Genomic DNA, 12988 nt, shown 5'->3' with positions numbered 1-12988 from the left:
GTGAGCATTCAAAAAGACAAAAATGGGCATGCGTTGAAGGAAGGTTGTGAAGCGAGCTGGCAGAGCATTCATGAAAAAAAATCTACAAAAATCATTAGCAGATCGGAGTTCCGCCAGGCAACCCCTAACCGAAAAGCCGAAGAAACAACACAACAATATATATATATATATATATATATATATATATATATATATATATATATATATATATATATATATTTTAATAAGGTTTGCATTTAAATAGTGGAGTGAAGACTGTTTTAATTAGGTCTGCTGAAGCTACCTTGATGGTAGTGAAAGCTCTTACCATTGCTTTAACATTCTTGTTTCATTAAAGTCTTTGTGTTCTACCATGGTGTGCACCCAGTTTCTTTTTATCTGACTTTGAGTTCATGCTTGAGAGTGCACTTTATCGACCAGGGTTCTTTTTTCATATACAGTTTTATTGGGGACCTGGAGAGAGACTTGTAGAGAGATCCAGACCACAAACTGAGTGGGTTTTCTACGTGCTCTTGAGGGAAATTGTGTTTGATGCAGAGAGGTCTGCATCTGGAAGTACTGCGTATATCCATTTGTATTCCAAATGCACGGTCCCTGTCCAGTGTCAGTGATGAGGAGTTAGGCTCCTTGATCACTGGCCCAGTGAGGGATTATCACATATTGGTTGGGAGTGGTGGGCATCACATATTGGTGGCACTAGTGGTTATCACAGTTTCTACTTTTGAAAAATCTTAGCAGTGATATTTCATTATCTGACTATTTCTCTCTATATCTACTGTATAGCTATATCTATATATACATATAGGTTTACTATTAAAATGTGGAAAGTCAAAAAAAACTGTAGTCAAGAAATCAAAAAATAATGTTGTATCCATAAGTTCTACCTGCCTATAATTCTGACTTTCCTTTCTCCGACATCCGCATTTGACATTAAACGAAATTGCGGAAGGTGGCGTCAGACACCCAGGCTATATTGTTTAATGTCTCCTAAAACTTTTAATCACACAACACTAGTTTATACTGCTTTGCAGGGGGGCAAATCCCCCCTGCACCTCCCACACCCCTGCAAATTATATATTCCAATTCAGAGATCGCATTACAGTGGGGGAAACAGATACATTTCCTGATCCCAATGTAGTGCGATCTGATATCAGAACATTGATCACACATTGGTGAATTTACACTAGCATTCACTACTGTGTATTCAAACATTTCAGGATCGGTATTACTGAACTGGAGACACACATTCCACCTTCCCAGTTTCACTTAAGTGCCGATCTACATTTTAAAAGAAAACATATATATATATATATATATATATATATATATATATATATATATATATATATATATATATATACACATCCGATATGTCCTTGTTTATAAGCTCCAAGATGATACGTTCCATGGTCTTGCAGATGAGACTTGTCAGGCTAATGGGGCAGTAGTTCCTGGGGTCTGTGGTGGCGCCCCCTTTGTGGAGTGGGATAACCATCACTGTGTGCCATTCAGTAGGCACAAAGCCTGAAGGGAGGCTATGATTGAACATGGTACTTAGGTAGGGTGCCAGTTCATTCTGTAGTTCTTGCAGAACGCAGCCTGGGATGTTGTCAGGTCCCATGGATGTTGTGTTCTTGGCTTTGAAGAGTGCAGCTGAGATTACAGGAGCTTTGCATTCTTCCAGTATTGTGATGGGCCCTTTGGGGGGTGAGGGGGGTGAAGTTTATACTGAACCTATCTGCCAGGATGTTGGCAATATCAGTTGGTTCTGTAGATCTAGTGCCACTGTGCTATAGCTCAGAGCAGATCTGAGTGTCACCATTGAAATTCTTGACATAGCTGTAGAATGCTTTGTGGTTGTCTTTAGAATCAGTGGTGATTTTATTTTTGTAACTAACTTTGGAGGATTTTATGAGGGATCTCAGCTTCTTACTGAGGCTGACCAGGGAGTTCCTGCAATCAGGGGATTTTTACTCTTTTTATGCAACAGCTTCTTCCTTCCATTGTAGAGTTTGTTTATGGTGGGGGACCACCAGATTGGGTTCCTTTTTCTGTGGGATAGTGTCTTGGTTCTTTTGGGGATGTCACGGTCCATGTTCTTGTGTATGTGCTTATACAGTGCATTCATATAGGATTCAGCAGTCGTACCTCTATTTTCCATCTGTATGGGTGCCGTGAGGTTTACCACTTCTGTCTTAAGAAGCATGAAGTTGGCTTTGGAGAAGTTCTTTTACAGTGGTTTCCTTAACGGGGATGGGGGCAGGATATTGATGTCTAGGGTGATTAGCTTGTGGTCGGATCTGACCAGCGAGGAGTTGATCTCTGATGTGGAACATCAGTTGCCCATATTGGTAATGACCAGGTCCAGATATTGCTGCTCCTGGTGGGGGTATGGACAAGCTGATCCAGGGCATTGAAATTTATGAATTCTAGAAAGCGTTGAGCAAATGAGTTAGTACATGCGTAGTTTTCCCACTTGATGGTGGGGTAGTTGAAATCATCCATTATTAGAGTATTGGGCTGTACCTTAATATTACCCAGTATATCAAGAAATGTGGAGTGGGCATCCTGGTGCATGGTAGGAGATCTGTAACAAGCTACAACCTGGATTGCAGTCTTGCCCATGGTAGTTCCACTTGAATAATTTCGGATGCATTATGTTGAGCAACTAACCTGGAGGTGTGGATATCCTTAATGAATATGGACACGCTTTCTCCTTTAGTGTTTTGGTCCTGATTAGGTGGCCAAAAGGAGTGGTATGAGTTATAGCCCGGTAATTCAGGGGTGCTCCCTGGAGTCTTGAACCAGGTCTCCGTCACTGCACAGATGTCAATGTTCTCCATTTTAAGGAGTGCCTCGAGTGATTGCATTTTGAGGTTTAGACATCTAGCATTCAGTAGCATTACCCTCAGATTTTGCTTGCTTATACCTGCTATGGTGGTGAGTTTGTCATTTGAACCTTGCCTAAAAAAGGCACTATAAGGCTGGCAAGAGCCTTAGCCAGTATTTGGAATCCCAGGGGTGAAAGGTGCAGGCCATCTCTGGTAAAGCATCATGGTCTGTCATTCATGTTGTCCCGGGCAAACACTACATCCCCTTAGAATGACACCAGAAGCTTAGCTAGTTGTTTGACACCATACATACATATATATACATACATATATATATATATATATATATATATATATATATATATATAGACAGAGAGAGCATTTAGGCAGGGCCAGTCACACTGAGGGTAATGCTTATTACTGTGGGACAGTTACATTTGCAATTCATTATTATTTCTCAAGAATTGCTCTTATTTTGCATAATTTCAAGAGCTGTGCTACTGAATCTCCCAGTGGTAAGATAGGGTAAGTCACTGCTCTCAATGGCTGCCTCAACGGTTTGGATTTCAATTATATGTCTTCTGGACAGAACCTGCACTTATTTCCAGATTAAAAAACTGAATTACAAAACTATTATTGTAATATTCTGCCAATGCTTACAGTATATTTGTTTTTTGTTATTCAATTCAGACAAATAAAAAGTAAAATTAGCTTTCCCCCATGGTTCTCAACCACTTCTTTGAATCTCAACCAATACCTAGCTGCTTGCTTTTGAAAAAGCACAGGTTTTCATATTTACATAAGACCAGGGGACATGGGAATGGAAATCCCAAGCTGGCGATGGTGTTTATCAAGAACCATGTATGTGGCAGCATGCCTACCCAATGCAAAGAATTTAGGACCATTCTAAAGAAAATCTCAATTTCTTTTTGCAAGATGGCTTACACAACCAGAGCTTCTTTAAGGGATGAAGGAGGACTGACCAGTAATTAACTTTAAAGGCCATCAGCTAGTGGTGGGGAGAAAAGTATTATTTAGATTAAAAAACTTAATTACATCTGAAGGACATCCCTCTATGCTCCCATGCACATGAAGAAATGTTATTACATCTGATTTAAGTGATTGCAACTCAACTGTTCCAAAAACACTGATCATTCATTCAATTGGTACATTAACACACATCACCAGTAAACAGCACATTCAATCAAAATACACAAACACACACACAGACACACACACACACACACACACGCACACACACACACACACACGCACACACACACACACACACACACACACACACACACACACACACACACACACACACACACACACACACACACACACACACACACACACACACACACACACACACACACACACACACACACACACACACACACACACACACACACACACACACACACACGCATACACACACACACACACACACACACACACACACACACACACACACACACACACACACACACACACCGTATATGCAGACTCTCTCTAACACCATACACAGCATCACATTCATAAACATCACTATCAGTGTTTTCCACATTGCGGAGTCACCCATACCCCCCCATTCTAATATGACACAGTAGTGAGAGAGTTGCATATTTGGTATCCCAGCTATATGAAGATCTTGCGCAGATAAAAACTCAGCACCTATTCATTGGCAGCTGACACCTAACTATAGCTCAGGCATCACAGACAAAGCAGAGAAATAACAAAAAACAGTGACAAAACATCTCCAAAATATTATAAAATAATACCTACCAATGTTTAACAAACTGTTAAAATGCTCTGCCTGCATCATCCACAAAGAATGCAAACATTCCCAGCACCTTTCAATAAACTGTGCAGTATGTTTTAACACAATGTCATTCAATAGAAGGCGATACAGCTGGACATATTCCATCTGCTGTGTATTTGTTCATCCCAATAGAACCCTTATATAAATTTCATAAATATGAATGACTATCAGGATGATACTGTCATTTGTGGCTGAGGTTGCAGTCTTTCAGGTTTTATCGTTTGAGATTTGAATTCATAATACATTCACAAGAGTATAATTAAACATTTGAAATAAATAGCAGCTAAGTGCAGTTGTACACTAAAGTCATTACAATATTAGTTAAAAAGTAAATAGGTGCATACAGTAACTACTGCTTGTGCAAAAATATAGGGATCACAGAAGTTGGTGTTAATCTACCAGTTATTATTTTAATGAGTTAACATTATTCCAAAGAAAAGAAGTTCTTAGGAAGACATTCACAGCTTGCACAGAAGAGAATACTTAGTAGGAAAAGTTTATCAAAGGAGCATAATTCAGAGATTCTCTACAGGTCAGTGACTAACCACAGCAGATATATTGCTAAATTTACCTGACAAATCTCTCTTGTTTAAATAAACAAGTAGACTGTACTTTATGTTCATATTAGCACAAATGTTTCTATGTGTAATTTTTTGTCATCATACTTCAGTTCTTCTTGCTGTTAAACCCAAAGCTGCATGCTGTTTTGGAAAGAGAGAAACTATATATCTCAACAAATTAACTACTATATGGAATAACTATATGTATTATTTTTGGTAAGGCTCCAGACGTTCTTAATAAAACTACCATGTACTCTGCTTAAATCATTCTAAAAGCTTCCTCTGATGCCAGCTGGAATCATTTTGAATAACACACACCCCATGGGCCTAGTTAGACTATAAAAAATGTTACTGGAACATTGTGAACGCATCTTGTAAGTAAATCTGTTAGTGTCATCATTTTTCTTTACAGAGTATTATTTTCACCATTGTTCTATGATTATTTTTCTTTAAGACTCTGTGGTTACCCTCCTTTTTATGAAGATACTGAATCTCAGCTGTTTGCAAGAATTACAGAAGGAAAATATGAATTTGACTCACCATTCTGGGATGACATCTCTGAATCAGGTATATATTCCACATGCTTTTTTATAGCCTTACTTCATTTCACCATTTGTTATTGCTGAATTTCTGTTCCAACCAATAATAAACAAGAATTTTTCTTTAATTCTCACCAACAGCAAAGGATTTTATTCGATGTTTATTAGAAAAAGATCCGGATAAGAGATATACCTGTGAGCAGGCTCTACAACACCCCTGGTAAGGTAACATTGTATTTGATGAAAAGTAGTTATTCATAAAACATTTTGAAGATACATTACATAAAAGATACTTTAGCATCTTATATATGCTTAAATTCTCATTTTTAATAGTTTTCATCATCTCATGACATAATGTCGAAACTGTAGTTCTGTATTCATTGGAAGTATTACCAATGATTATAATAAATGACTGAACACAGACCTTGATTCTCCAGTTATTAGATAAACACCAGGGATGTCAAATTTGGACTGCCTGAATAATGGAGAAGCAAATTATTTTTCATTGCCATTATGCCAGAGTATTTATTTATTTATTATAATGTATATTTCTTCTTACACGTATTTGTATAATGCAGTAAGTTTGATTTACTGAGAGGGAAATTCATAAAGGTTACTATGAGGCGTAGACCTTATGTACACCTCACAGTAACCTTTTGAAATTCACAGACAACCCTATACAGAGCTTCAGCACAAATTCACACCAAACAGCATCAGGCTGTCTCTGAGGAGATGCTACCCCTAATGATAATATGCTAATTCACCATGTGTTCTCTCCCATAACTGCCTCGAGAAAACATCTCTGTACCAAACAATTCAGAGATTTACTTGGGTGTGTAGTTTTAGCACAGCCTCCCTTCCCATGTCGCAGCTCAGCCATCATGGAAGAGATAAATACAGAGGAGTTTAGTGGTAAGGTAGGAATGAAGCTATGTGATTTACTGCATGCAAGGGGCTGCATGTGTGAGTGAGTATGGTGTGTGTGCCAAAGTAATGAATGGATGAGTGTGAGTGTGATCAAATATGTGTATGCGTGCGTGTATGTGTGTATGCGTGTGTGTGTCTGTGTGTACATGTGTGTGTGTGTATGTGGTGTGTGTCCATGTATATGTGTGTGTGCATATGTATGGTATATGTACGTGTGTGTGTGTGTGTGTGTGTGTGTGTGTGTGTGTGTGTGTGTGTGTGTGTGTGTGTGTGAGTGTGTGTGTGAGTGTATGTAATGATCACTATCATACCTCCACAAACTCCTAGAATAGTGAGCATACACTACAATAGTAGGTGGAGAGGACTGCTAGCTACTAGGAACAACGGTACTATAGTATGGGGGGGGACTAACCAGCATGTATTACTTTATAAGATTTGTGTCTTAACAGCACTTAAACAAATATGGGATTCAGGAAGTGGAGGAACACTAAAACCACTGATTTTTTTATAAGAGTTGTGCAGTAGTGGCACTTAAAACAGTATGGAAACTGAGGAATGGGAAGAACACAAGACTCCAGGCATAGTCACAATGAATAGCCATAAATGACATTAAACAGAACATATGGGAACAACTAGACACCAACCTGTTTAAAAAAAATTAATGAAGAGGGGGACTAGATATTAGAAGCATGCACCATTGATACAGTGGTCCTCTGCATTAGCCTACTGCACTAGCCAACACGTTAGTGTCACAAAGACATGCACTTGGAGCACTTCTCCCCTGGCCTCTGCTGAAAATTGGCTTTGTTCCAAATTGGACTTTCCTGGTAAACAAATGTTAAATGAAATAAATAGTGCAAAGGGTGTTTTTCTTAAGCATAATGAAAATCGTGAGCATTATGCAGTGCCTGGAACCTGTTCCAAAGCATGCATTTACTGAAGGATAGGAAGTGCAAAAAACATATGTCTGGCATTAGTGACTGAACTGTAATCATACATGAATTACCAGGACAGGGAGAAAAGGAGATAATGTGGATGATGAGTGGGGTAAGTGGCGTGTGTGTGTGGGTGTGTGTTTTTTTAATATGTGCTTGTGTCCATCAGAGTGACTGGGGAGCTACCTCTGTTTTCACAATGCAGTTGCTAATAAGTTACCTAGCAATGGGAAGTGCTTATCTGAACTTCCCAGTGTGGATGTAATTCAGAGATATGCAAACTACCCCAAAATGAGGGCTTTACTCATTATGGCAGATTTGTTTCTGAATCGCAAACTACAGCATCAACAGAAAAATATGTAAAAGTAAAAAGATCTAAACTAAAAAATATCTACACAAAACACTTAGAAAATTAAAGCTATATTAGGGAAAGGATTTATTCCCTTTCCCCAGCGTTGTACAACCTCAAAATTGGCATTTATAATTAGCAGGGGGTGGGGAGTCACAAAGGGGCCTGCCCCTGTACAAAACACTGAGAAAATGTGCCTCAATCTTTCAGATATTTTAAAGTTTTTATATATGGAGTTAGATTATGCCACATTTTTCAATGTTGCTGCACCCCTAACATCCACTGCTAATTATATATACCATTTCTGAGGTCTTACAACAGTGTGGAAAGGGCATAAACCCCACCACACACACACACACACACACACACACACACACACACACACACACACACACACACACACACACACACACACACACACACACACACACACACACACACACACACACACACACACACACACACACACACACACACACACACACACACACACACACACACACACACACACACACACACACACACACAGTATACCTTCAATGTTGTCAGTGCTTTTCTTTTTAGATATTTTTATGTCAATCATTTTGCTAGCAATTTTATGTTGTTTGGATTATTTATTCTACACCTGTTTATATATACAATGAAGAAAGATTATAATGGAATCACTCCAATGACTAGAAGGTACACTTAAAATCATGGTTAAAATTGACAGATTTCATCTTAGGAAAATGAAATTTATTTGATTTGCTACAAAATATAATCAGTTTCCTTGGTAGTGAATCTATTATCTTGCATTAGTATGATATGAAATGTAAATTACACATTGTGTAATAGCATTGTCATGGACACAGCAAATAATGTAGAGCAAAAGTTGCATTATGACCATGTAAACATATGCCAGTATTGTGTGGATCTAGCTTGGCGACATCTGGAAAGTTCCATATTGAATACTTTAGTGTATCCTCTTCTCTACAGTCATTAATTCATTCCTTCTCTGATACCTACTTTTTCAGTTGAGAACCAGAACAGAACCTCTCTCAGGGCTCTTTTGGAGTTAGGTAGAGAAGTAATGCTGGACAGGATTTCACTCAGTTGCATCCACCATGCACACACACCTGCAAGCCAGTTTGGAGGAGCACTAGTACATATATGGCATGTCTTTTGGTTGTGTGTGTGTGTGTGTGTGTGTGTGTGTGTGTGTGTGTGTGTGTGTGTGTGTGGGCACACATGCCTGGAGAAAACCACCTTGGACAAAGGAAGATCATGTACAATCTCCACAGAGGGTATCCCAATGGAAACCAACCCAGTAAACCAAGTGATGTGTGCTTTCCACTGCTTTATACTCAGTGAAACAAATGATGTGTGACATCCTATATATTTTAGTTTTGTATTTCTATATGTAGTTCTAGGAGCTGTGAAGAAATCACGGAGAATTCATATTGTCTGCTATATTCATATTTGCTGTAACAAAAAAAATGGAATTTGAAGTAAGTCTTTATATTTCATAGTGAAAACATTATTCTTTACCAAGCCCTTTATTAGTACCTAATCAGTCTGACAAAACAAGTTGGGTGAGTCGTGCATCAATAACTTGTCCATCTCTAGGATAGCTCTTTAATTCAAATTATTGGAAAAGCTGTGATATTCCAAATAACATTAAAATGTGTCCTCAAAAGCAACACAGTTGACATCACCAGTCAAACTGGTTGCAGCACTTCAGGTTTACTTTTCATTCTTTTGTTTGTCCCCTCATATGTACCTCCCAGCTAACCATGTGACATGTTCTCCTCCAATTGTTCCTAAGCTTTGTGTTCCAAGTACTATCTCAGGTTTACTTTTCAATGTAGCCTGCAGATTCCGATTCTGGAAGTCAAAGTACAATGTGATAGAAAACAGAAGCATTAGACTGACTCACTGGTTAAGATTTTGGGTTTACATATTCAGCCCTGAGGATTTGTAGTCTTTTCTGGTCGATGTCTTTGAGGAGCTTGCATGTTCTCTCCATTGGCTTTCTCTAGTTACTGCAGCTTTTTCCCCCAAAAGCATACAACCTGATGGACTGCTATAATCTCTCAATATGTATCACATCTACCCTTGCTCCTGTGGCCTGCATTATGACAGAAAAAGGTCCATGATGACCGGTCATTTCACATACCAAATTAACAAATGAAAAAGAAATAATCATGCACAGTGTATTATGTTTCTAATTATCATTTTAGCTAAATATGAGGAACAATCTTTTTGCTCATAAATTCTAGACTCGGTCTTGTCCACATAAACGTAAGAGCAAGTCAGATATGAAGCAATATGAACAAACTCTTCCATGCCACAGTTGAATTTTCCATTATTTCTAATACTACTCGAATGGGTTATCAAACTAAGAGTGGCAGCATTATAAATAAACTGACACTGGGAACAAGCACTGTACTTGCTCATACCGTAAGAGGTGTTGCTAAAATAAATATTTTCAACTACATCCTTAATACTCTTCCCATCTTCTGGAAGTCATCAAAAGTATTAAAGGCCAGGTTCCAATTTTTAATAATAATGTCATTGACCTTATTACTTAACTGACCATAAAGAATAACTATGTTTCATCATTAAATACAAGCCTAAACAGCCTCACAAACTGTTCCTTAACCAAATTCTTTTTCTGGCACATAGGATGGGAACTAGTGAAATGTAAAAAGAATTAGAAAAAGTGGGTTTCATATAAATAGTAGATTCATACTTAGAAAGCCCAACATTTTTAATAATATTTATGTCATGATAATTACTCTGATGAAAATTAAAATGATGGGTAAATTTCTAAAAAAACTAGAAGTCCCATGAAGAAAGTTCAGAAATTCTTCTAATGCCTTAATATCACCTTTACAGACTAATAAGATATCATCCAAAAAGCTAAGATAGAGGGAAATGTAAGTCTAGTAGATATTCTTCTTCTTCATAAACACTTGCTCCCAATACCACACAATAATATTTGCAAAGGCATGGCCATCCTCTTCACCTGCCTATAATATTGCCCTTCAAAGTACAGAGAATTGTGACTTATACAAAAGCCATCAACTCCACCAATAAACAAATATCATCCTGGCTCATGGATATCAAAATAACTAAACCTTTATGAAACCAATGAAGTCCCATTTGGTGGAGTATAACTAAAAAAGGTCATTAACATCAGTAGTTACCAATGCCAGGAATCCTGCAAGACATAACGTTTGTCATTAAAGAAAGTTTTCAATTTAGCATCAACAAACTTAACCAGAGATTCTCTTTTGGATATACCAGCACCTTCAATACCATGAAGAGGAGGCTGAAACATGTTTTGTGAGTCTTGGGGATCCAGAAAAATAGCCAGGATAATTAGCTTTTTGCAAAGATAAATCCAATAATAAACTATCAATCTTGTCATATGTCATATGGGCTTCATTTCTAGAGGGCATTTCAAAAAAAAATCTGATCCTTCAAATAGTCATACATTTTACCTAAATAAACCACAGTATTCATAGTTACCACATCCCACCTTTGTCAGGCTTCATAATTTGAATAGAGAATTTTTGAAATATTTCCCTAAACATCGCACTTTGTTTGCAAGTCAGGTTATAAAGCTTATGTTTCAAGAGGATTATTTCACTTAATTGTCTTCTTTTTTGTTAGTGTAATTATTATTATTATTTTTAGTAAATACACTTTATTGTTAATTAGAGCTTTTAAAGTTTTTCAGTCTGTGACTGGCTGAATATGTGCACATGATTGTTGTATTAAACTGTTGAACACGGCTTTTTTCATTTATTTATATTCTGATGAAGTTCATTATAATTTATGTATGAAATTGTTTTTTATTAAACTTGGCTATCCTGAAGTGCTATGTCTGTGGTATTTTTCTTTGATATAGAAGAAAGGTTTGACAATCTGCTACTGTTCTCTTCTTGCCAAGTAAATTATATGCATAATGTTGTTTATGGGATTGCTAGAATCAGATGTGAGTTGGCAATATTGGATGGAGTGAAGACTTTTTGATGTTAGTTATTTTGAGCATTGTCTAATAATCATAACACTGCATGGTAAACTGTCACAGTATTATTTACAGTGTTTGAATTCAACTCCAATATTTTGGCAGATGGACTATACCCACTGCATATCCCATTCTAGGGGCTCTGCCCACAAAGTCTTGATTTCTAAATATACTACCTCTGAAGTCACACCTTCTCAGTGAAGACTAATAATGTGTTCTTAATTTTCCTGAGTTGTTATATCCTTGGAGGTGATATATTTGGAAATCAGAAGTGATGGACATACCTCCCAAATCAAAGTTTTTGGGGTGTTGCATCCACTTCCTCTGCAAAAGTGGTGCACAGTACTTTAATTTCTTGCTGCCGAAGGTAACTTGAATCGTGGAAAGCTGAGATTAATAAATCAGATTCCTAATAATTTTACTTTGATGTTATAAAGACAAGACATGGACATATATGTGAAGGCTTCTAGAATCAGGAGAAAGAAGCCTTAGCCTCAAACAAATACCACAACACCACCTCTCTCACTCATCACACATAATATGAGGTCATGTAGGACAAAGAGTAGCAAGACTGTAGAAACTAAACTTTCTACTTCCACCAAGCCTGCAGACACAAATAGAAATGCCTCAGTAAATGGGGACTCCTCAGATTCCACTCTGTCCTGGCTGAATAAGGATACGTTGACGGCTACTTTTCCAGTGCTAAAATCCAGGATGCTATAAGAGCTATAAATCTTCAACATAGTCATGACCCATATGGGTGAACAAAAAAATCCCTCCCTGGATTTGGCTCTATACAATGCCAGAAGTTGAAATAGTAATGCGCTACTTTATCCAGAGAATCTTCTGTAATTTGAAAAATATCTGTCTGATAAGAGAGATGTTGTTTGTCTCTAAATACAGCACTGCCTAAACACTAGGGTTTACTACTCCTCAAATTCTTAGCCCACTGCGGAAATGCAGGGGTGTATCAGTGACCCTATTATCTCCAGACAGACACCCCTTGA

General features: G+C 37.7%; 1 protein-coding gene across 2 annotated transcripts in view; it reads left to right on the top strand.

Moving 5' to 3' along the window:
* Positions 1 to 12988, top strand: part of CAMK1G (calcium/calmodulin dependent protein kinase IG) — a 667913-nt gene that overhangs the window by 556873 nt on the left and 98052 nt on the right. For both annotated transcript variants that reach the window (XM_044077134.1, XM_044077135.1), the window contains exons 8-9: positions 5671 to 5783; positions 5897 to 5975. In XM_044077134.1, coding sequence (XP_043933069.1) covers positions 5671 to 5783; positions 5897 to 5975 — 192 coding nt within the window. The remainder of the gene's footprint in view (positions 1 to 5670; positions 5784 to 5896; positions 5976 to 12988) is intronic.

Source organism: Protopterus annectens, chromosome 7.part0 (assembly GCF_019279795.1).
Source record: "Protopterus annectens isolate FY-2018-M chromosome 7.part0, PAN1.0, whole genome shotgun sequence".
Classification (NCBI taxonomy): Eukaryota; Metazoa; Chordata; order Ceratodontiformes; family Protopteridae; genus Protopterus; species Protopterus annectens.
This window is presented reverse-complemented; position numbering and strand designations above follow the sequence as displayed.